Source organism: Mobula birostris, chromosome 1 (assembly GCF_030028105.1).
Source record: "Mobula birostris isolate sMobBir1 chromosome 1, sMobBir1.hap1, whole genome shotgun sequence".
Taxonomy (NCBI): domain Eukaryota; kingdom Metazoa; phylum Chordata; class Chondrichthyes; order Myliobatiformes; family Myliobatidae; genus Mobula; species Mobula birostris.
In genome coordinates, this window is record NC_092370.1 from 205,341,700 (window position 1) to 205,368,311 (window position 26,612).

A 26,612-nucleotide genomic window follows, 5' to 3' on the forward strand; every position below is an offset into this window, starting at 1 on the left:
ATTCCAAATTCCCAAGACTACTGCTGTTTTGGACAACTTTATAAGTACCTTGCTATAACTTTATCTGAGTCTGAGGCCTCCGTTGGTCAAGGCCGACCATGGATGTTGTGTCCTAGCTGTCTAGATACGCAAGCCTGGGCAATATAATATGAAGTGCAAGCTGTTGTCCATGTAGCAAGCTCCCCTTCTCCATACATCTGATAAACCCAAAGAAACGGCAGAGACTGATACAGTTTGGCACCAGCAGCGTCACAGGAGTTGCCAGTCATCGTTGAATTCAACATACAACTACCTTACGGGCTCCAGTTCCAGAGCTTTCCCTCAGGGTTTACTCCCAAATCTGTCCCCATGGGGAGATATAGCTGCAAGGCAGTGGAGGTTTGAGATCCTGGTGAACGCAGCAGGCCAGGCAGCATCTCTAGGAAGAGGTGCAGTCGACGTTTCAGGCCGAGACCCTTTGTCAGGACTAACTGAAGGAAGAGCTAGTAAGAGATTTGAAAGTGGGAGGGGGAGGGGGAGATCCAAAATGATAGGAGAAGACAGGAAGGGGAGGGATGGAGCCAAGAACTGGACAGGTGATAGGCAAAAGGGATACGAGAGGATCATGGGACAGGAGGCCTAGGGAGAAAGAAAAGGGGGAGGGGGGAAAAAACCCAGAGGATGGGCAAGAGGTATATTCAGAGGGACAGAGGGAGAAAAAGGAGAGTGAGAGAAAGAATGTGTGTATAAAAATAAGTACCAGATGGGGTACGAGGAGGAGGTGGGGCATTAGCGGAAGTTAGAGAAGTCGATGTTCATGCCATCAGGTTGGAGGCTACCCAGACGGAATATAAGGTGTTGTTCCTCCAACCTGAGTGTGGAGTCTGGCCTGCTGCGTTCACCAGCAACTTTTATGTGAATGCCCCATCTGCCCCTCGTACCCCATCTGGTACTTATTTTTATACACACATTCTTTCTCTCACTCTCCTTTTTCTCCCTCTGTCCCTCTGAATATACCCCTTGCCCATCCTCTGGGTTCCCCCCCCCCCTTGTCTTTCTTCCCGGACCTCCTGTCCCATGATCCTCTCGTATCCCTTTTGCCTATCACCTGTCCAGCTCTTGGCTCCATCCCTCCCCCCCCGTCTTCTCCTATCATTTTGGATCTCCCCCTCCCCCTCCAACTTTCAAATCCCTTACTCACTCTTCCTTCAGTTAGTCCTGACGAAGGGTCTCAGCCTGAAATGTCGACTGCACCTCTTCCTAGAGATGCTGCCTGGCCTGCTGCATTCACCAGCAACTTTTATGTGTGTTGCTTGAATTTCCAGCATCTGCAGAATTTCTGTTGTTGGAGGTTTGAGATCAGAGTCTTCCTTCTCCTAGATGAGCTGCCAACCACAGTTGATGAGCCCCATCTGCCCAAAAGTATAACTTTATATTAACTTTAATCTCTCATGGCTGCCATGGTTGGATCACAGAGAAAATGTGACCTGCAGGTAAAAGTGCCAGACCTTTCCATTGTCACTGCTGCCTCAGAGAAGACAGATGCTCCCCAAGCTGAGTAACAACCTGAGAGTGAAAATTGAACAGTCTAGGAAACATTGAAGATCAATCCCAGAAACAGTCAGTGGGAGCAGCTTCAGAGGGGCTTGAGTCAACAGATTAAACAGGAGTGCTCCGTGGCATCACTAGTTTCATGACTGTCATAAATTACCAACTCAGTCCTGCTGAAGGGTCTCGTCCTGAAACGTCGACTGTACTCTTTTCCATAGATGTTGTCTGGCCTGCTGAGTTCCTCCAGCATTTTGTGTGTGAACTTGAAGTGGATAGGCTACAGCAATTGAAGATCACACTGGGTTCCACTCCTGTACCTAATAAAGTGGCTACTGAGTGTATAACCTATTAATAGTGAATGTATTTTCCCATGGCTGTTACCAGTCTAGTTAAAGGTTAATATTGAATTGGATCATGGTTTCATTTTTTCTGGCCTTGTTGTAGGAAACTGCTGGCTACCTCCTGTTGGACTGAGCACTGAAGGGCTGAGTTCAGGTCCTTCAGTTTATATGGCAGTGTAAGCTGGCACAGAAACCATTATCCTATTCTGTCAAATGGAATGGTGGCTGAAGATCAGGATAAATGAGGGAAAAGGGATACTTCAAATTTATTGATTTTAATTTTTGATTTTAGCTTTAAAAAATAATTTGGTATTATTTTAAAGTATTTTTAATTTAATTCACACTTCTCACTAGACTTCTTGAAATTATTTCCACCTTCTGAACATATGAAAATCAGAGATATTTTGAAACAGTTCCTGGTTGTAATCTTTGTCATTGAACAGCAATGAGTCTCAATAAGGTATTCAGGGTATTCTTGCAGGTTGCTCTCAGGATCTGACATCTGGAGCCTGTGAAGTGCTTTCACTGCCTTGTGAAATACCTCTCAGACATGGTCAGCTTAGCTGGCTTGGGTTGGTGTGGGTAGGCATTGTAGGTGGTGTGTTAAGACACCATAATAATCCAAATTCACTTTGAACGTATTTATGGTGGTTTTGGAGCTCAGATAATTTATCCAACAGACATGCAAGAAATCTTAACCATGTAAGGTGATCACATCTCTTGTCCCATGGAAGGCACCCTAAATAAATTTGCCTCGACACTGTCCCAACATATTCCAATTGAAAATTCTTCCTCAAATATAGGGCATGAACAGAGGCATTGCCACAGCACATCAATAGTTAATAGTACTGATTTAAACCTCATCTTGGTTGTCCATCAGATTAGTGGCCTTCCCTATTTAGAGCCAAGACATTATTGTCCAGTCCCACAAAGCAGATGAATTATCCACTATTGACTCCATTATTTATATCTAGTGGTATTGACTGTCAACTGCAAGGATTTTTCCTGTTCATAATTTATTCCACGTGTGCATTCAATTAGAACTGTGTCATTCAATGCTGGGTTATTATTGAAAAGTAATATATTTTTCAGGATCAATGAATAACAGAGGCACAGTACCATTAACACAGCATTGATGCTGCAGGTGAACAAACTGCTTGTTGCTTACTCTAATTCATTTGGTCTTATAAAATTTTTCAAAATAATCTACATGAATGAAATTGAACTGGTGGTCGAACTGGGTGACTTTCAAGAAAGGAAAAGACAGCCAGTGCAGAGTACATCTGTGGCCTCTCCCCTCAGCAATAAGTAAAGCACTCTGGATACCATAGGAGGGGGGAACGAGCAACCGGGGGGAGGCACCTGTGACCTAATCTCAGCACTGAATCTGTCTCTGTGACTCAGAAGAGGGGAGAAAGAGGGAGAGGGGAAAGAAGATCCCTTAATTAGGAAGCAGGCAGCAAGCAGATTTTGTGAACATGGAAGGGACACCCAGATGGTATGTTGCCTCCCAGGTGCCAGGGTCAGGGACGTCTCAGATTGGGTCCCCAGCATTCTAGATGGGGAGGGTTAACAGCCGGAAGTCATGATATGTGTAGGCACCAACAACACAGGTAGGGAAAAGTAAAAGGTCCCGAAGAGAGAATATTGGGAGTTCGTTTGAAAGCTGAAAAGCAGTTCCTCCAGGGTAGTCATCTCTGGATTGCTGCCTGTGTGGGTGCGGGTAAGAATTGGATGTTTTGGCAGATGAATGCGTAGCTGAAGAATTGGTGCAGGGGGCAGGGTTTCAGATTTCTGGACCATTGGGGTGTTTTCTGGGGAAGGCATGACCTGTACAAAAGGGACAGAATGAGGGGGGATTTCATTGAGACCTACGGAATGTTGAAAGGACTAGGTAGGGTGGATGTGAAGAGGATGTTTCCTGTGGTGGGGGTATCCAGAACTAGAGGACACAGCCACAGAATTGAGGGGTGACTTTGTAGAACAGAGGGAAGGAGGAATTTTTTTTAGTCAGGGAGTAATGAATTTGTGGAATGTTCTGCCACAGTCTGCTGTAGAGGCCAAGTCCATGGGTATATTTAAGGCAGAAGTTGATGAGGTTTCAGAGTCCTGGAGGCACATGACAAAATAGGCCAAAACCAGAGGACATGGGTTAAGGGTGAGGGGGGAAATGTTTAAAGGGAACATTGGGGGGGGCTTCTTCACACAGAGAGTAGTGGGAGTATGGAATGAGCTGCCAGATGAGGTGGTAAATGCGGGTTCTTTTTTAACATTTAAGTATAAATTGGACAGATACATGGATGGGAGGTGTATGGAGGGATATGGTCCATGTGCAGGTCAGTGGGACTAGGCAGAAAATGGTTCGGCACAGCCAAGAAGGGCCAAGAGGCCTGTTTCTGTGCTGTAGTTTCTATGGTTTCTATGGTTTCCATGGTCAGCATGGTGTTCTTAAGGGGAAATCGTGTCTGACAAATCTATTGGAAGTCTTTGAGGAAATAACAAGCAGAATAGACAATGGAGAGTCAGTAGATGTTCTTTACTTGGATTTTCAAAACGCCTTTGACAAGTTGCCACACGTAAGGCTGCTGAACAAGATAAGAGACCAAGGTATTACAGAAAAGATACTAGCATGGATATAGACAAAAAGTGGGAATAAAGGGGGACTTTTCTGGTTGGCTGCTTGTGACTAGTAATGTTCTGCAGGGGTCAACGTTGGGACCATGTTTTTCACGTTATACAGTATGCTAATGAAGGAATTGATGGCTTTGTGGTTAAGTTTGGGGATGATACGAAGATAGGTGGAAGTACAGGTAGTGTTGAGGAATCAGGATGTCTGGAGAAGGATTTAGATTGGGAGAACAGGCAAAGAAGTGGCAGATAAAATATAGTGTAGGGAAGAGCATGATCATGCACTTTGGTAGAAGGAATAAAGGTGTGGACTATTTTGGAGAGAAAATTCTAAAATCAGAGGTGCAAAGGGACTTGGGAGTCCATGTGCAGGCTTTTCTGAAGGTTATTTTGCAGACTGCGTCAGTGGTTTGAAAGGCAAATGCAATGTTAGCATTCATTTCAAGAAGTCTAGAATACAAAAGCAAGTGTGTGATGCGAAGGCTTTATAATGCATTGGCCACACTGCACTTGGAGTATTGTGGAGTATTGTGAGCAGGTTTGGGCCCCTTATCTAAGAAAAGATATGCTGGCTTTGCAGAGAGTCCAGAGGAGCTCCTCGAGAATGATCCCAGGACTATAAGGTTTAAGATATGAGGAGTGTTTGATGGCTCTGGGCCTGTACTCACTGGAGTTTAGAAGAATGGGAGTGAGGGGGTGGGAAATCTCATTGAAACCTATCCAATATTGATAGGCTTAGATAAAATGGATGTGGAGAGGATGTTTCCTATGGTGGGGGAATCTAGGACCTGAGGGCAGAACCTCAGAATAGTGGAACATCCATTTTGAACAAAGATGAGGACAAATTTCTTTAGTCAGAGGGAGGTGAATCTGTGGAATTCATTGCCATGAACAGCTGCGGAGGCCAAGTCATTGGGTAGAGTTTGATAGACTCTTGATTTATCAGGGTGTCAAAGGTTACGAGGAGAAGCTAGGTGAGTGGGTTTCAGAGGTATAGTAAGTCAACAACGATGGGCTGAATGCCTAATTCTGCTCCTTGTTTTATGGTCTTAATCTCTTCACAACATACTTGTTGAGGGATTGCTTAGTGCTTAGTCATAGAGTGTGGAAACAGGCCCGTCATCTCAACAGGTCCATTAAAATAGTTGTCTAAATGTTTTTAGCTAAATGAGCCATATGTACTCTAGAAGACATGATGACCAATGCAAAAGGTTGATCACCACCATGTCCATGTTTTCTTGTTTTATATCAAGCGTTTAATTTTTCTGCACATTTTATGTCCTTATTTCTTAACTTGATCGCTGCATTTCACTCAGTTCAGTAGGTTCTCTGATTACAGCTTGATAGGCAAATAAATAACTACTTCATATTCATAGCAGGTGTTCACAGACCAGCATAGTGTGAAGCATTCGGAAATTGACCTGGTGGATTTGGCTGGCAGTGAAAGGCAGCAAAGTGCAGGAGTCACTTCTGACAGATTCAATGAAGCACGAGCAATCAATCTCAGTCTAACAACACTTGGGAATGTTATTAGGTGAGCTTAACCCTACCTGACCTTTCTTCAAAAGTAAATGAAACCGATATTGCATCTTGAGTCCAGCTTGCAGTTTTAATATTTATGTCTAATCCCTGCCCTGACAATTCTTTATACTGTGCACAGTAAACAAAATCAGTGTGACTGAGTCTTGATGTCTTTATCTTGATTTCTTTATGTGAGCCCACAGTTCACCAAGGAGTTCAGGACTCTCATATCTGCAAAGGATCATGCCTACAGGTCTGGAATCAAGAGGAATGTAGCTCTGCAAAACAGCAGTTTAATAAAGCTCTGGAAGTGGTGAAAGACACTTACCAGGATTGGCCAGAGAGAGACTTCAACACCAACAGCCGGACAGTCTGTAGTTCCCTGCGAGGTCTTAACAACTTCAAACAGAAGTGCTCCCAAGTCTCTCTCTGCTCTACCTTGGCCAATGAGATCTATCAGTTTTATTGCCGGTTTGATAAGGACGATCAGCATTTAGCTCTTCTCAGAATCAGAATCAGGTTTAATATCACTGGGATATGTTGTGAAATCTGTTGACCCTGAGGCAGCAGTGCAATGCAATATATGATAAAGAGAAAAAAAACAGAATCACAGTAATTATATATCTGCACATTAATATAACATAGTTAAATTAAGGTAAGTACTACAACAACAGAAATTTAAAAGAAGTATGAGGTAGTGTTCATGGGTTCAAAGTCCATTCAGAAATTGGATGGCAGAGGGGAAGAGGCTGTCCCCGAGTGGCTGATTGTGTGCCTTCAGGCTTCTGTACCTCCTTCCTGATGGTAGCAATGAGAAGAGAATGGTGATCCTTGATGATGGAATCCACTTTTCTGAGGCACCATTCCTTGAAAGTGTCTTGGGTACTACGGATGTCTTGGATTCTCACTTCTTTTGATACTGATATTCTGAGCTCCTACTCCAACCTTTTCAGAAGCACTCCAATGTCACCATGACCCGTTCACCCCAGCCCTACTCACTTTCTTCAGCAACCCCACCCCCCCCCCATCCTACCCTGTACAATCTGTGGAGCAAGAAGACATTCACAAACGATTTGGAAAACAGAACAGCGGGATAACTGCAGGCCCTGATTGTGTCTAACCTGGTACTCTAAGACACTGTGCAGCTAGCATTTGCCTTTACTAAGATATTTAACACCTCCGCTGCAATTATGTAGGGTTCTGGATTGCTTTAAAGTTGCTATAATTGTTCCAGTTCCCAAGAAAGACATGATCACTGGACTAAATTATTATAGGCCAGTCGCTCTGACTTTGGTAGAAATGAAAACCATTGAGCATTTGATGTTGGCCTGCCTTGACCTGCTACAGTTTGCTTATCGAACTTTATAAAAACAGTTGTAGATGGGTGTGTCCCCACAAAATCATTCAATCTTCCCCAACCAGAAACCCTGGATAAATCATGAGATCCACAACCTGATGAGGGCCAGATGAAAGGAGTTCAAATCTGGTGACCAAGAAGTTACAAAAGGTTGAGGTACAATCTCTGGAAAGCCATCTCATGGGCAAAGTGGCAATTTCGGACTAAACTTGAATCAACAAAGGATGCTCGACAGTTGTGGCAGGGTTTGAATGCTATCACCTATTATAGAGTAAAATCAGGTGACATAGCTGATAACAGGGCTTCACTTCCAGACAAGCTCAATGCCTTCTATGCTGGCTTAGACCATCAAAACATGGAGGAACCATTACGAACTCCTACAGTCCCAATGATCCTGTGATTACAGTCTCTGACACTGACATTCGAGCATCCTTTAGGGGTGTGAATCCACGAAAAGCATCCAGTCCAAACAGAGTACCTGGCCAAGTACTAAAGACCTATGCTGATCAACTGGTTGGAGTGTTCACTGAGATCTTTACCCTCTTGCTTCAGTAGTATGAGGTACCCAACTGCTTCAAGTAAGCTTCACTTATACCAGTGCCTAACAAGAACATGGTAACCTGCCTCAACGACAATTGTCCAGTAGCACTTACTCCTACAGTGATGAAGTGTTTTGAGAGGTTGGTGATGAAACATCAACTCCTGATTGAGAAGCAACTAGAATCCACTTCAATTTGCCTACTAGCACAACAGGTCCAGAGCAGATGCCCTCTCATTGACTCTTCATTCAACCTTGGAACATGTGGACAGCAAAGAGGCATATATCAGGACGATCTTCATTGAAACCATCATTGCTGCAAAACTAATCAATAAGCTTCAAGACCTTGGACTCAATACCTCCTTGTGCAATTGGATTTTTGATTTCCTCACTTGCAGACCCTCGTCAGTTCGGATTGGCAACCACATCTCCTCTACAATCTCAGCACAGGTGCACCACGAGGCAGTGTGCTTAGCTCCCTGCTCTAGTTGCTTTACACTTACGACTGCAGTGCAATTTTCAAGTTTGCTAATGACACCACTGTCATAGGCCAAATCAATGTTGGTGATGAATCAGCACATAGGAGGGAGAATGAAAATCTGGCTGAGTGCTGCCACAACAACAACCTCTTACTCAATGTCAACAAGACGAAGGAGCTGATAATTGACTTAAGGTGGAGGAAACCGGAACTTTATGAGCCAGTCTTCATCAAAGGATCAGAGGTGGAGAGGGTCAGCAACTTTAAATTCTTCAGTGTTATCATTTCAGGGGACCTGTCCTGGGTCCAGCACATAAAAGCAATTACAAAGGAAACATGGCTGCTCCTCTATTTCTGAAGGAGTTTGCAAAGATTTGCATGACATCTAAAACTCCGATAAACTTCCACAGATGTGTGGTGGAGAGTATATTGACTGGTTGCATCACAGTCTGGTGTGGAAACTCCAAAGCACTGGAGCGGAACTTCCTACGAAAAGTAATGAACATGGCCTAATCCATCATGGGTAAAGCCCTTCCCACATTGAGCACATCTCGATGGAGTGTTTTCGCAAGAAAGCAGCATCCATCATCAGGAACCCTCCACCACCCAACTTATGCTTTCTTCTCAATGCTGCCATCAGGAAGAAGATACTCACACCAGGCCTCAGAACTCACACCACCCGGGTCAGGAACAGTTATTACCCCTCGACTATCAAGCTTTTGAACCGAAGGGGATAACTTCACTTGTCCCATCATTGAAATGTTCTTACAACTTATGTGTCCTGACGAAAGGTCTCGGCCCTCGAAACGTTGACTGTACCTTTTCCTATAGATGCTGCCTGGCCTGCTGTGTTCACCGGCATTTTTTATGTGTGTTATAACTTATGGACTCACTTTCAAGGACTCTTCATCACGTTCTTATTGCTTATTTAGTTATTATTATTATTACTATTTCTTTCATTTTGTATTTGCAGAGTTTGTGTCTTTTACATATGAGTTGATTCTATTTTGTTTATTATTCTATTATAAATTTATTGAGTACAAGAAAATGAATCTCAGGGTTGTGTATGGTGATATGCATGTACTTTGATAATAAAGTTATTTTGCCCTTTGAACTATGAAATCGGTCATTTGAGGATGCAGTTAACTTGTGCCTTCATTGCATTCTACAGCATTAGAACTTCCCCAACACCTATGTGAGGATCTTGTTTGTGGATTTAGCTCCACCTTCGACACTATTGTTCCAGAGTTGCTCCAGAGCAATCTAACCCAGCCAGCTGTACGCTACAGTATCTGTCAGTGGATTATGTAGTTCCTGACAGGAAGGGAGCAGTATGTATGGCTGGACTCCTGCCAGTCTGATTGAATGTTTATAATCACAGGCTCTCTCCAGGGTTGTGCTCTTTCACGCCTCCTCTTCTTACTTTATACAAATGACTGTACCTCCTCAGACAAATCCATAAAAATCCTGAAGTTCGTGGGTGACACAACTGTAGTTGGTCTCATCTCTAATAATGATGTGACCTGCTTTCAAAGAGAGGTAGTCTGCCTTGCAGCATGGTGTGCTTGTAACAACTTGGAGCTTAATGCTATCAAGACATTGGAAACAAATTTTGTTTTCCACTACCCCCTTCCCTTGGAAATTAATGGTCAGGCTGTGTCTGTGGTCAAGTTATTCAAATATCTGGGGACTAACATTACCAAGACATTGAAGTGGAACAAGTACATTACGCTCATCACTAGGAAAGTCTGGTAAGGCTCTGAAAACTTGTGCCAACCAACTGGCGGGAGTATTGAAGAACATTTTCAACCTTTCACTGCTGAGGGAAGAAGTTCCCACTTGCTTCAAAAAGGCAACAATTATACCAGTGCCTAAGAAGAATAATGTGAGCTGCATTAATGACTATTTCCCAGTAGCACTCACATCTACAGTGATGAAATGCTTTGAGGGGTTGGTCATGACTAGATGAGCTCCTGCCTCAGCACGACCTGGACCCACTGCAGTTTGCCTATTGCCACAATAGGTCAACGGCAGTTGCAATCTTAGTGGCTCTTCACATGGCCTTGGACCACCTGGACAATACAAACACCTATGTCAGGATGCTGTTCATCGACTACAGCTGAGCATTTAACACCATCATTTCCATAGTCCTAACTGAGAAGTTACTGAACCTGGGCCTCTGTACCTCCCTCTGCAATTGAATCCTCGACTTCCTAACCGGGAGACCACAATCTGTGTGGATTGGTGATAATATCTTCTCCTCGCAGACGATCAACACTGGCGCACCTCAGGGGTGTGTGCTTAGCCCACTGCTCTACTCTCTATATACCCATGACTGTGTGGCTAGGCATAGCTCAAATACCATCTATAAATTTGCTGATGATACAACCACTGTTGGTAGAATCTCAGATGGAGCCGAGAGGGTGTACAGGAGTGAGATATACCAGCAAATGGAGTGGTGTCGCAGCAACAAACTTGCATTCAATGTCAGTAAGACGAAAGAGCTGATTTTGTGGACTTCAGGAAGGGTAAGACAAAGAAACACATACCAATCCTCATAGAAGGAACATAAGTGGAGCGTTTCAAGTTCCTGGGGGTCAAGATCTCTGAGGACCTAACCTGGCCCCAATATATCGATGCAGTTATAAAGAAGGCAAAACAGCATCTATACTTCATTAGGAGTTTGAAGAGATTTGGTATGACACCGAATACACTCAAAAACTTCTATTGATGTACCATGGAGAGCATTCTGAGAGGCTGCATCACTGTCTGGTATGGAGGGGCTACTGCACAGGACCGAAAGAAGTTGCAGAAGATTGTAAATCTAGTCAGCTCTATCTTGGGTACTAGCCTACAAAGTACCCACGACATCTCCAGGGAGTGATGTCTCAGAAAGGCAGTGTCCATGATTAAGGACCTCCAGCACCCAGGGCATGCCCTTTCTCACTGTTACCATCAGGTAGGAGGTACAGGAGCCTGAAGGCACACACACAGTGATTCAGGAGTAGCTTCTTCCCCTCTGCCATCTGATTCCTAAATAGACATTGAACCCATCAACTCTACCTCACTTTTTAAATATATATTATTTCTGCTTTTTGCAGAATTTTTAATCCATTTAATATACGTATACTGTAATTTTTTTTCTTCTTCTATATTATGTATTGCATTGAACTGCTGCTGCTAAGTTAACAAATTTCACGACGCATGCTGGTGATAATAAACCTGTTTCTGATTCTGAGGTTGTACCTCCTACTTCAACTTAGGAAGCTTAGCATCTCAGGGGGTATCCTGGTGAATTTTTACTCAGCTATTATCGAGAGTGTTGTGACCACCTCTATCACTGTTCGGTTCCTGCCACCTCCTCCCTCTCCAACTCCAGCGAGTGGTCCACTCAGCAGAAAAGACAAATCACTGCCAGATACTGACATTAAAAGACCTTTTCATTGCTAAAGCGAAGAAAAGTTCTGAAAAAAAATTACTGCTGACTCCTCCCACCCTTGCAGTCACCTATTCACCAAATTGCCATCAGGGAGTCCATCACCCCATCACCACCAGGACTGAACGAGTTCTCCAGAGCATCTTTCCTGTAGCTATCCAGCTTCTCAACAAAACTTTCTCAGGTATTATACCCTGACTGTCCCTGCACAACATCTGTAAATGGCATTTCCCACTTTTCTTGTTCTAATGATAATTACTGAGTCTGCTCACATGTTCACATTTATTTACATTTGATTATTGGACATGTCACTGTTCTGCTAATTGTTGATTACTTCTGCCTGTTTGGACTACTGTCTTGTAGATTGCTGGTTGCTCTTGTGTTGCCTGTTACGGTATTGTCCTGTGTTTTATGCTTGGCACTGAACCATAATCAATTCTGGTATGTTTCACATACTGTCGATAAAGTGATTCTGATTCTGATGTACCCATCGTTAAAATGAAAAACTGCAAACATTATACAGTTCCTTATCGGACAAGGCTGTGGGCAAGAGAGTTCAGTACATCCCCTATCGGAACTCGGTGCTTACCAGAATACTCAGCTCGGCCCTGGGAGGGAACAGCAAGACGTTTATGGTGAGTTTTTCATGATATTTACCAGTACCCATTAATTTTTAACAACTGAGAAATGGCAGAAATGAATTTAAACTATTTCAAGAATATTTATCTGTAACTGCATGAATAAGAATATACCTGGCTCAAATAGGCAAATTTTCATCCTCTCTGAGTGACAAACACATCTCAGCAACCTAACTGCTGCTGTCTATCCATTAAAGAAAAACTTCTAGCAACTTCTCACCTAATGATAAATGTGATAGATTAAAGTATCTATCCATTTGCATGCATATCTCATTTACAAAATGTTCTAGTGCTTTATGCATCTTTTGTCTATTCAGAATCTATCTATGGAGCAAGTGAGAAAGTCACATTCTCAAACTCAAGTACTTGTAAAGTAAGACACATTGGTCGTTGCATCATGTCTAGATTCTGCAAGTTTGCAAATCTGAAAAAGATGCAGTGCAGGTCACCAAAAAGATTTCAATGAGCTACTGAAGGCTCACCAGCAACTGACTGACTTTTGATGCACTGGGCTCCAACCTCGTTTAGATCAAGTTCAAGTCTACTGTCAGTTCTGTGTTGCAGTAGGATTGAACAACACTCGCTTTCTGCTCTGTTCCCTAGATTATGGATTGGAAAAGAACTTGGGTTCCCAGCTTTGATTATGAAACTAAAGTTAGTGTCTACATAAAGCTAGCATGTTTGGCTTTGGAATTGGAAAGAACAATTATGCACATCAATTATATTCTGGCTGTTAGTCTCCCATAACTTTAAAGCAACTGGCTCCTGAAGTTCCCCAAACATCTACTATGAAAACTCATTTGAGAATATGAATGAAGATGTGATTAATATTTATCTAAACATTACAGTGTTTTCCAGCATCCCACCTCCTAAAAGTACTGAGGGAAAACAGGAGAACTCCAAGGATTTGGTCTGGTTCTTTAGATTTACTTATTAAGAATGCTACGTGTGATAATACCAGAGGATTAGTAGCTTCTGGAAAACTGTACCACAGGATGAAGCACTAATTACAAGAAAGAAAGGGAATGTTGAAAAGTGCAAGATAGGTGCAAATTATATGCTTCCAGCATATTTCCGCAAATGATGAAGCAAGTGAAATGTCTGATAATTCATCATAGGCTGGAAGGAGGACAGTCATTCTACATGTCAATGACAATGAACTGAAATTTTAATTTCAAAAACTTATGGCCTTGAAATTGTAACAAAGATTATTAGGTATGAACTTGTAATGCTTTCATTTCAAGTGTATTTTATAGCAATTTTGGCATTATTCTCATAAAATCAATGGACTAACAATAGAAGGAAAGGAATAACAACTGCATTTTATATACACTGTGTTATTTCAAGGGCAATGATTTTAAATAGGCTTCAATCTCACATAGCTGGCCTTAATGGTTCTCTTTCCTCTTGGTAGTCATGCATTTGGTTTCTGTTTTACTATCCTTTAAGTGTTTACAATTTTCTTGAAAAGTGACTGACAAACCTTCCACACTTCTTTGAAAACATGCTGGGCCAAATCCTGCCTGCTGAAGCCTGTGGTCCGGAGGGGAGCCACGGGTCTTTAGCTCCTCCCCGACAAGAAAATTCTGGTCCTGTGCAAAACCAGTCATACTGTACCATTAGGACAGAGTGAGTGCCGACTGCCGGCTGTTGGTCCCATGCCTGTCAGACCTAGTGTCAGATTTGAAAACCCATTCAAACCACCAGGGATTCCTGGTCTGGAGATTAAGAGGAAAGGATGGATGTTTTGTCTTACTTCAATACTACTGATTCTTTCTTAGAGTTCTATTATCATTGTATTGAAATGTAATTTTTTAAATTTACATTATATTAATAGCTTCTAAATGTCTCTAAATATCAGAGGCCTCATATTTTTTTTTCTATTTATAGTCCCGGCTTTAATCCTTCATCCTCAGCATTATCTCCTATTAGGATGGGAGCAGGGTCTGTGCACAATACCCTCTGCCCATTTGTGAAGCTGCTCGCTGGCGTGCAGGTGCTTCCAGAAATAGTCCAGGCAAGTTCACGTGGGTGGGAACCTTGAAAGGAAAATCCAAGTGGGGACTAGGTCCAGTCAGAGCTGACACATATTGCACAGATAGAGGCCATGTTATTTGCTACAAAATATCTGCAAGCATTCCTTGTTATATTTCAAATTATGCCATAAAATCAGATTGTTTAATTGAAACCTTTGCTTTGCTATACTGATCATTTGCTGATTATTATTTTCAGATTGCAACAATAAGCCCCACAGATATCTGTTATGATGAGACAATGTCAACATTACGGTTTGCAGAAAGGTAAAGAGGGGCGTTTTTTTTACATCTAAATTGGTAATGAAATCCAAATGTAATGGCATTTGTGTCACATTACCTTCCAAGTCCGAGCTTCATTGTAGACATTGGTTAAATGTTCTGCTGAGACCTAATAGGATTCAGTGTGAGTTAGTGTGAGGGCATTTTCTCTTCACCATCTATACCAATCCACTGGATGAAGAAGCTGGGAGAAATTTACATGCCAGGAAATAACGTAGAGCATTTTGTGGGGTTGAAGATTACGTGAAAAATATTGGACTTTGAACATACGATCCTGAGGGGTCTTGAAAATGTCAATGTGGAGAAGATTTTTCTAGGGATCACTGTTTATAATTAAATGATTGATTATTAAAAACAGAGGTGAAATGGTGTTCTTTTTCTTTCTTATGGTTGTGAGTCTGGATCTCCTAAGTGCAAGGCAGAAAAGTCTTTAATGTTGTTGAGGCTGATGTTGATAGATATTGAACAAGCAGGGGATTGAAATGTGGCTGAGGGTGATAGGAATGTGGAATTCAGTTGCAATTCAGCCATGTTCTTATTAAAATGTAAGCAGCCATTAGGGGCAGAATACTCTCCCCCTAATTTTTATGTTCACCTGTACTGGAAAGGTAATACAGGAAAATGGGCTAAAGTTTGGTTTATACTCAAGTGAAGCCTAATGCATTGGGAAAAAGTACGTCTAAGCATCTATACTGTAAACAGAGTTGTGTGCTCAATGGAATTCAGATGGGTGAGGGGTTGGGAGTTAGAAAATGACTGTTGGATTCAGTAGACACAATGAAACACGAGTGCAAAAGTACTATCCTTTGTGTGAAATATATCATCCAATTTTGGTCTCTTTGCACAATGGATAGTTACAGAGGTCTGAGCAAATTTTAGAGGAGTGCCCTTGATTGAGATTCAAGATCAAAAGTTGCAGCATAGTCAAAAAAATGTAATCAGCTTCTTGGAGTAAATTGTCAGCTTGTTCAATGATTGCACAGTTCCTGTCTGACTTTCTAAGTTCCAAAGATGCTGCCTGGCAAGTTGAATTCCTTCAGCGTATTGTGTGTGTTGCTCAAGATAGTCAGCATTTGCAGAATCTCTTGTGTCAATGACAGTGATTAGTAATTTGTTTGTCTACACATGCCGGGTTTTATAAGCAGCTATGTTCTCGTTTATAATTGTATTTACCAAAGTCTTCAGCAAATAGATTGATGCCATTATGGGGATTATTACATTGTTCATCCTGTTATTTTAGGATCCTTAAACTTTTTATGATTTGCTATTCAGAAAGGCAAGTGGCAAGGAAAGAGCTACGAAACAAATATGATTTATAGATTGTAGTTCCTCATACAACAGTCAAAGGTCATACCGCACAATACTTGTAGGTCTTACAGACATACTCACATGCTGTATACTATTATTTCTGTATAGGTGACCCCACCTCCAACGTTATGAAGAATTTTCCCAGTAAACAATCCATATTGCACTTTTCCCCAGAATGAAACGGTATCATCTACACATATCAAGGAATGTGAGCTGAAAAATAATAGTGTTCACTTATTCTTTTTCACATAGCCAATTTCACATAACATAAGATGGCCACTTTAATCTGATGGTCTCAAGTGGAATAATGTGCTTGTATGCTGTGATGGGACGTTGAAAGCGTCATGCTCAGTTTGCATGTGGACCCTGTTTCCCATTAGCTTGCAAATTACCCCATTATACAAAACCATGGAGAAAAATGCAAAGGCAAACAATTACAAGTGTTGATGAGAAAGAGATCTATGAAAAGAAATGACAAAGTATATTTAACACTATTTTGATACAAGTTATTACTTACTAAAAATACAAAGATCATCAGCATTGAGAGCCACTGATCGTGTGGATAGTCAGAGGCTTTTTCCCAGGGCTGAAATGGCTATCACAAGAGGGTACAGTTTTAAGGTGCTTGGAAGTAGATACAGGGGAGATGTCAGGGGTAGGTTTTTTTTACACAGAGAGTGGTGAGTGCATGGAATGGTCTGCCGGTGACGGTGGTGGAGACAGATACGATAGGGTCTTTTAAGAGACTCCTGGATAGGTACATGGAGCTTAAAAAAAATGGAGGGCTATGGGTAACCCTAGGTAATTTCTAAAGTAAGTACATGTTCGGCACAGCATTGGGGGCAGAAGGCCCTGTATTATGCTGTAGTTTTTCTATGTTTCTGACATATAAATGTTATCCTCCATATTGAGCCTCCAAAGTGATTAGTACATGGAATGCTGCAGAATCCTTTTCTACACCCACCTTCCAGATGACAATATTACCTGTTAGATAAGGACACCAAAATGACCTGATCTTTTGAAAAAATGTAAAGTTATACATTAAAATAATACAAGAAAACGTCAGATGGCTTACTTGATATTTGCATATTTCTTGTCTTTAAAGAGCTAAGAGTATCCAGAGCACAGCAGTGATTAATGAACGCCTAGCCGAACAACCTTTCATGGATCTGAAAGCAGATAATGCTAGATTGCAAGCAAGAATTATTGATTTGGAGAAGGCTGGTGATAGCCACAATGATGAGCGAGGTTGGTTTATTACTTTGTTACTGGAAGACTGGAAACATTTTAGTTTATTAAAAATGGGATCAGTAGATATGTGGATGAAATAGTAAGGGGAGAAATGTAAGTAATTGCTGTTACATCTTTGACATTAAGAATGATTTTACTGTTACTTTATTCATTTGTTGCACCAAAATTCTTTCATTTTCTCATTCAGTTTTATACTCATATTTTGCCAATAATTCAAATATAAACCCATCAGCATTCAGGACTTAATTTGGGAATATTTAGCAGCGGTCCCCAACCACTGGGCCGCAAAGCATGCACTACCGGGCCACGAGGAAATGATATGATTTGGCAATATGAGTCAGCTGCACCTTTCATCATTCCCTGTCACGCCCACTGTTGAGCTTGAACGCACGCGAGGTCATTACCCGCGCGTCATCCATGTCAGCGCGGGAAGGAGATCAACTCCTCGAGCTTGCAGATGATGGTGGGCTGAAAAGTATGTTTGACATAACATCTCTGCCGGCATTCCAGATCAAAGTCAAGGCTAAATATCCTGAGATAGCCACGAAAGCACTGAAAACGTTGCTTCCATTTCCAACATCATATCGCTGCAAAGCAGAGTTTTCTGCAATGAAAGCAACGAAAACTAAATTGTGGAATAGCCTGGACGCAAGGAACCCCCTTCGAGTATCGCTGTCTCCCGTCACCGCTCGGTGGGACCATCTTGTTGCAGGGAAACAAGCCCAGGGCTCCCACTGATTCAGCGATATTGGTGTGTTGCAATGATTTTATATGTTCATACGAGGAAAATATGTGCTGTATGTTTAATATCCAATTGTTACTTAAAATGTTATGATGCTATTGACTTACTTATATAACCATATAACAATTACAGCACGGAAACAGGCCATCTCAGCCCTTCTAGTCCGTGCCGAACACTACTCTCACCTAGTCCCATCAACCCGCGCTCAGCCCATAACCCTCCATTCCTTTCCTGTCCATCTACCTATCCAATTTTTCTTTAAATGATAATATCGAACCTGCCTCTACCACTTCTACTGGAAGTTCATTCAGCACTTAATTCAAGCTTCCTGTCCTCCCCTGATAATTGACTTGACTTATCACTATATTCATGCGAGGAAAATATGCGCTGTGTGTTTAATATTAAATTCGTTAGATAAACCCTTTTAGAAATGAAATTGAGTGTATTAGCCACTTATCACCTATATTCTGGTCATGATTAACACCCCCCGCCCCCGAACAGAATCTCCAAACACGATTTGCAGGAGAAAAATCGGCAGGTACACACATGTGCACTGGTGCCCGCGCAAGGCTTCATGGTCATTGCAGTTTTTCTCGGGGTAAACGCAACGCATTTGACTACTACTCTTGTCCATTGGCAACCCCACCCTGCCGGGTCAGCTGGTCCGCAAGAATATTGTCAATATTAAACCGGTCCGCAGCGCAAAAATGGTTGGGGACACCTGTTCTACCACTCCTGAGTAATGATTACATGTTATTACTAACAATCTAATTTATTTCAAAGCTTTCAAACAAACTAAGATACTTCAATGCATCTATACTTCCAGGAGAGGGTTGTTGTTGGCAAGGCCAGCATTTATCATCCGCCTCTCAAGTGCCTTTGAAAAGTTTGTAGTGAGTCATCTTCTTGAATTGTTGCATTCATTCTGGTGAAGTAATTTCCAAAATGCTACTTGGTAGAGTGTTGTAGGATACTGACCCAGCTCTGACTAAAGACCATGAACGTTCAGAATAGTGTATGATTTGAAACAGATTCTGCTTATAGTGGTTTTTAGTTGTGCCTGAAGTCCTCATGCTTGATGGTAGAGGGATCAAGGGAAGTTACTAAGCATATTTTCCAGATGCCATGCATTGTTGCCATAATGGAGTGAGGAACTATAGCCATGATCTGGTGGTGGTGGAGAGAATGAATGTTTAAGAAGTTATAACTCCAACCACTGAAGTGTTTTCCTCTATATAGTCGGTGGACTTCACTTTAACCCTGATGTTTGATGCTACACTAATACAAATTGTTGTCAATGGAGAATAATTTCACCTGATTTTTAATATTGCAACTCTTTTATCCCCATGTTTTTAAGACCATAAGATATCACAGCACAGTTAGCCCATTTGGCTCATCGAGTTTCTCATCATTCAATCCTGGCTGTTTGATTTTCAACCCATGTAAATATTTTAACCCTTTTTCCAATCAAGAACTTTTCAATCTCTGTCTTAAATATACCCTCATTCCTCTATGGCAACAAATTCCACTGATTCACCACCTTCTAAGTGAAAAAAATCCTCCTCATCTCAGTTTTAAAGGAACATTCTTTTATTTTAGAGTGTAATCTCATATCCTTGACTCTCATCCTAATAGAAATAACCTCTCTCTGTACCATTCTATCCAGGCCTTTCATTATCCAATAGGTTAGAAAGAGATCCCAACCCCTCATCCATCTGAATTCCATTGAGTACAGCCTTAGAGACATGAAATGTCCTTCATATGGGGCCGTTTATTTCTGTGATTATTCTTGAGAACCTCCTCTGGAGACTCTCCAGGGCCACCGTATTTCTCATTAAATATGAGGCCCAAAATTGCTCAGATATTAATGTTTGGATGAAGGTTGTGATTAGGTCTGAACCCACTTAGTCTGTGCAAAAGCAAAACTAGACATTGGAAATGAAATGTTGCATAACAGTGCTGTTGATGATGCCTTCCAACGCCTTCTTTCTGATAGAGAAGTAATTAGCTAGACTAAATTTATCTTGTCCTTTGTAAGCAAGATGTACTTGGACAATTTTCTATATTGTCAGATACCTGACAGTATTTTAAATGTACTGGAAGAGCAAGGCTTGAGATGTAGCTGGTTCTGGAATGCAGTTCTTCAAATTTGGGATCTTGCCTGGTCGTAAAGCCTTTGCTATATCTAGCGGTCTTGTTGATATATATGATGTGAACCAAACTCTGGCCTTTATGATGATGAGGATTGAGATGGAAATTTTCTTTCAAATGTCTAGCATGTAGCACTCATGAACTGATTTTGCCATCATTGAAAATGTGAATGGTCTTGGAGTTTCTTTGCATTGCCCGTTTTATAGTCCACAGCCCCTCCCTCAGTAATGGTAAACAGATAATGGTAAGAGTGCGCTGGAATGCAGAGCGTTGACCTGATCAACTGTTTTTTTGAGATTTCATGGTTCATAATCTGTTGTAAATTGTAAGATATGTGTGGATGGGGCATATGTTACAGCTAAAAAATCTATTAACACAACTCGTTTTAGGAACAGCTTCTTCCCCACAAACCCATAAACGTTGGCTTGTTATTCCTCTTTCCACAACATTCACTTATTTACTTATTGTAACTTCGGAAATTTTTATACCTTGCATTGCATTGCTGCTAGGAAGCAACATTTGTCAGTGATATTATACCCGATTCTGACTCCGATTCTGATTCTGGCTTCAACCACGTTCTCCAGGGCTATTCGCATAGAGACTGCTTGTTCTTCATGTTTTTTTTCCTGCATCCCAAAGGGTTAGCGTGATAGAATCTGGAAGATGGCAATTTGGGGAGAATAAAGATGAGATTAGAGTAGGCCTAGTGGTCTTTATGGTCAGTGTGCATTCAGTGCCTAAAGGCCAAGTTCTTTACTGTGACTTACTATTTATTAATTGTAACACTTGACATAAGTTGCATTTGCGTTTTGGGCCATTGATTGAGAACATATGTTACTTTACCTACAATCCAGAGAAGCTTAAACAACGAATTTTAGAAAATGAACAACAAGTTAAAGAAATACAGAAATCATGGCAACAGAAGCTAGAAGAGGCAAGGAAGGAATGGGAACAGCAATATAGCATTATTACAAAGGTAATAATTCAAATATTTAATAACCTATCTATTTTACAAAGGCAATCAAATATCATGGTCAGTTTACTACAGCATTGTTACAACTGGGATTCCAAACTGGTAATGGTCTATCATCTCCAACATAATGTTATCATCCAATACTTCATTTTTGTAACGCAGATAAGAACACATTTGTAAGGATTTCTAAACTGAAAAATGATACAGAATTGACTTATTTAAAGGTTCTTTAGATTTACTATAGCTTCAAAGCAAAATAAGTTTCAACAACTTCAAGTCTTCTCTCCTAGAGTGAACACCAAGATAAATTTTATTTTATAAAACTTATTTTAATTTAATTATTTAGTAGAATATATATACTTGCTGTAATTCACTTTATTTCTCTATATTTATTTATCATGTATTTCATTGTACTGCTGTAGTAAAGTTAACAAATTTCACGACATATGCCAGTGATATTAAACCTGATTCTGATAAAACAATTGAGCTTTTTGTGGAAAGGTCATAAGGCTATGACTAAAACTGTTTTGGATCAATGAATACTCATTTAAATGGATCTCTATTTTAACAGCAATTAAATTTGCTTTTTGATACAGCAAAGATTAGAGTATAGAACTGTAAATGACCAATTTTATTTTCAGGAAGAGATGATGATGGCAGCATTTCCATATTTGTTGAACATTAATGAAGATCCCCAATTGTCTGGGGTGATTCGACACTTTATTCATAATGGTAGGTGAAGCTTTAAAAAAGACTCCATTATCTAAAACTAATGGTCCAAGAGTAACACTGATCAGTCTTCAAGTGTTTTAATCTTATGCACTTATATTGTTGCTGTGGCAGTAAACCAAGCTTGTTACAGTTTGAAAGGATCAAATCTGTTTCATTTGACTGCTGAAGTATTTAACAATTCTCAAACACTTGCGATTGGTTCATGCTTCAAAGAGTTAAAGCAAAGAAAATAGAACTGCATCCATTTTAACCTGACACTGTACTTGGTATCTAGAAGGAATTCTGCTGTCACTGGATGAAAAGCAAACTCTTCTTTACAAATGAATATGCTGATTTCTTTCTGTATACTGAGCAGGAGCCTAATATGAATAAGTGTTCTATAATTACAACTACAGAATGATGAAACCAGAAATTTCTTTAAATGGTTTAGGCACATCTGCAGTAGGACGCACTGTTAATTCAGAGCATGACATTGTCTTGAAAGGACCTGGGTAAGTAAAAAGTATATATTGAATTATCTTCCACTGTTTGTTTGACATTATAACAGGAAGGCTTAGAGCAGTTCAGAAGATTATAGAAGGATTCATATGGTTAGATTTTTTTACTTGCAGAGTGTATAGACTGGCTGCCTATTCTATCAGTAAAGAGGTGGCCACTAGTTTCTCACATAGGTCTCATTTGACAGATGAGTTGCAAATGCCAAATGAAAGCTCCAAGGTAGCTTGCATGTTTTTTGCATGTATAATATGTATTCCATCATGCAGTAATGTTGTCTAACCGGGCTTACAGTGACAGCTCCAGGTGAGTGATTGGAGGTTAAGTCAAGCAATTTGGGCCAGGCATAACCTGCAGAATATTTTTAGTGCCAGAAATATAAAATACTGTATGTGGCCATTTCTGCATTGCCAACAACAGGCCCTTTAAGGTTCACATGGGCAGAGCACATTTCTACATATACATGACACAAGACTGAAGTCAGGATCCTAATTATATTATAGGATATTTCATTTGTATGGATAAAGAGTCATCTGCCTGGCTCTTGCAGGTCCTTCTTGATCACCATCACAGATGGACTGAGAAACAGGCAGAAGAGAAGAAAGCCTGCCTTGCAATGTAATTTTTCTTCATAATTTGATTATTAAATCTGCTGTATAATATTATTACAAGGTGCAAAAAATTATGCCTATTTTCATTGCAAAGATTCCTCACCAAACAAGCTTGCTTTGGAGCATGAACACTAACCTGCTTTACCAAAATACATGGGAGTGTGCAGGCACAGCAAAGGGTGACTTAACACCGTGAAGAAAGGGGGGGAAATCTGAAGATTAGGCTCAAGTGTAAGCCTCTGAAAGGTAACAGACAAGTAATTGAATGGAAAGTTGATAACTGATCTACCAAATGGTAAAGGTTATTGAAAATAGCTATTAAAAAAGTGTGCTGAACATTGACTGCGTTTGCCTCCTTAGGATTCTGGACAAGCATGCAGTGATAACGGTTTGTGAGCGCAAAGTGATAATTGAGTCTATAAGCCAGGCTAGAGTTAGAGTCAATGGAGGAATCCTTTTCAATAAACATCAGCTGAAACATCTGGTAAGCATTCAAACATATAGTATCACACATAAAATTTGCTGGTGAATGCAGCAGGCCGGACAGCATCTCTCGGAAGAGGCACAGTCAACGTTTCGGGCCGAGACTCTTCCTAGAGTTGCTGCTTGGCCTGCTGCATTCACCAACAACTTTTATGTGTGTTGCTTGAAATTCCAGCATCTGCAGATTTCCTCGTGTTTGCATTTTTAAACATATAGTATGTCTGTTTCTTTGGGGTACATCATATATTTCCCCATTTGTAATATGTTTGCACACACAAACATGTGAATTAAAAGCAGGAAGAGGTGCTTCGTTATTCATTAAAAATTATTGTTGATTTGACCGTAAATTCAACTCTGCATTCCTGCTCTCCTTTCATGGCTTTCACCTTTTTTCTTATCAAAAATGTATCTATTTCTAAATTAAGAATATTCAAAGACTCAGTTTTGGAGAAAGCTCCAAAGACTTTCAGTCCTCTGCAAGAAAATCTTTTGGTTCATTTGTATTTCAAATTTGGCATTATTTTAAATCAGTGACCCTGTGATACCAGATTCTCCCACAAGAGGAAATATCCTTTCCACATCTATAATATCAAGACACCTTTACAACTTTATTAGAGAAACAAACACAGATGGTGCTTCTGTCATGGAATCCAAGCTCACGAGCTTCTGACTTGAAATCAAGAATGCTGGCCACTAAGCTAACCAGGTGACTTGAATACTTAGCATGTATAAACTTGAATGCTTCAACACCACGCTAGAAAGTTTCTCTGATGACGGTGGATGGAAGGATTCTAAATGTTAGCAACTTGGTGTATTCAAAGCTCAAGATCAATATAAATATAATTCTTCAAGAAATGTCACTAATAATTATAGTTTAAATCTTCGTTGACATTACATGATCATGTGCAGATCTCAGTTACTGTAAAAGAAATCATTAAATGTGCTTGACAGCCAGCAAAGACGCAGATGCAGTTGTTTTCAGATATTTAAATTTTCAAATATGTATTATGTTTTGCACTTAAAATCATATAAGTTGAATGTTTTTTTCTTTTGTATCACATGCATATCATTTTATTTTTGCTCTTTTGGCAGGACAGAATTATAATTGGATCCAGTTCTTTCTTCCTATATGTGGGTTTTCCACATGAACAAAGTGATAGAGATAAAATACATAAATACAATTATGAATTTTTTACTTCTGAACTGGTGTCTACTGAAGGCTTCAGCCAGGTGAAATTGGGTATGATCCATTATAAATATAATAATGAATTAATATCCACCTTTTCTGTAGAAATGTTTTACCAAATCTTTGGGTCAGAGTTAAGTTTGTGATTAAATCTCATTCATTGTGGGGAAAAACAGAAACAAACAATATTTTGTTATTTACAATCTGCCTGTATATGTTTCTTTCAACAATCTTGGTTCCTTCTCGTTTTCATTACTTGTGACTTAAGATTCACTCAAAATCAATTAGCATCCACTTATCCATGGACTGAGTCTCTGACAGCTGCAGATAAGAGACTGAAATTATGGTCTCTGAGAGAAAGCTGTGCTGGTGCAGATGCCACTCTGAATTGTTGAAGGAGAACAAGTGTCAATGTCACAGCTCTGTGGCTACAGGTGACAACACTAGTGATGGCTGACACATGAATCTGCCAACCAGGGAAAATTGCCCTTACACTACTGATCAGCCCTTTCTGTCAGCATCTCACTTTTGTCAGATGAATCACGGAGCAGACTAATATCAGCTGTCTGGAAAGCTCCGTGGCACACGCACTTGACTTCTCATCTGTAACATATATTCACGGAGGTGAGCAGGCTTGTCAGAGCTAGATGAAGAAAAGTTGGGGGTGGGTAGAGAGCTATGAGTGGGTACAAGCCACAACTTCTCAAAGACCTCTCCTTTTCCTTGGAGTCTGCCATTAACAAACAATTATAAAGAGAATATCACCGTTTTCAGTTCAACTTCCAGCAGCTTGCTGCAAATACTGGGAATATTGAGACCCTTGTGCAAAAAAAAGCCCTCCCCATGAATCAGCTGGAATCAACTAAACTTAAGCTATTGTCAGCACTCAGGAGCCTTGAGCACTGTTGAATGTTCCAGAGATTCAGAAGCATTAACACACAATTTAAAATTGTCTATTAAAACCATTAAAACAAATTTTAAAATTATTAACTTCTTTGAAAAAACAAAATAAAACACTAAAATTCTTTTTTAAATGAATACATTCATGTAAGAAGAAGAAGAAAGCCCTTAACTCCGAGTGGAGTTATCGGGACACCATCAAAACAGCATTTTTTTAGCAGGCTTTCTTATTTTTACGAGGCCAAGTTGCTAGCTCGATGCTCAACCAAGCACGGATGGAAAGTGCGCAAGGGAGCCGGCTGGATTCAGTTGGGAGCCTTTGCTCTGAAGTCCGGCGCTGATGCCACTACGCCACCAGCCGGCTTATTCATTTAATTAAAAATAATGCAATTAAACTTATCCTTGCTCTTTTCCCCCTGTGTTCCTGTCTGTATAATCTCACAAGGAGCATGCAAAAGTTTGGGCACCCCTAGTCAAAATTTCTGTTACTGTGAATAGCTAAGCGAGTAAAAGATGAAATGATTTCCAAAAGGCATAAAGTTAAAGATGACACATTTCTTTAATATTTTAAGCAAGAAAACTTTTTTATTTCTATCTTTTACAGTTTCAAAATAATAAAAAAGGAAAAGGGCCCAAAGCAGAAGTTTGGGCACCCTGCATGGCATTACTAGTAACACCCCCTTTTGCAAGTATCACAACTTGTAATTGCTTTTTGTAGCTAGCTAAGAGTCTTTCAATTCTTGTTTGGGGGATTTTTGCCCATTCTTCCTTGCAAAAGGCTTCTAGTTCTGTGAGATTCTTGGGCCATCTTGCATGCACTGCTCTTTTGAGGTCTATCCACAGATTTTCGATGATGTTTAGGTCGGGGGATTGTGATGGCCATGGCAAAACCTTCAGCTTGCACCCTTGAGGTAGTCCATTGTGGATCTTGAGGTGTGATTAGGTTCATTATCCTGTTGTAGAAGCCATCCTCTTTTCATCTTCGGCTTTTTTACAGA

The 26,612-nt window shown here is 40.6% G+C and overlaps 1 protein-coding gene across 1 annotated transcript in view; it reads left to right on the forward strand.

Annotated features, from left to right (window-relative positions):
• LOC140193985 (kinesin-like protein KIF28P) overlaps positions 1 to 26,612 on the forward strand; it is an 88,453-nt gene that overhangs the window by 17,572 nt on the left and 44,269 nt on the right. Inside the window, exons 6-9 of the mRNA XM_072251255.1 lie at positions 5,879 to 6,033; positions 12,353 to 12,464; positions 14,700 to 14,767; positions 17,196 to 17,338. Of these exons, the coding sequence (XP_072107356.1) occupies positions 5,879 to 6,033; positions 12,353 to 12,464; positions 14,700 to 14,767; positions 17,196 to 17,338 (478 nt within the window). The remainder of the gene's footprint in view (positions 1 to 5,878; positions 6,034 to 12,352; positions 12,465 to 14,699; positions 14,768 to 17,195; positions 17,339 to 26,612) is intronic.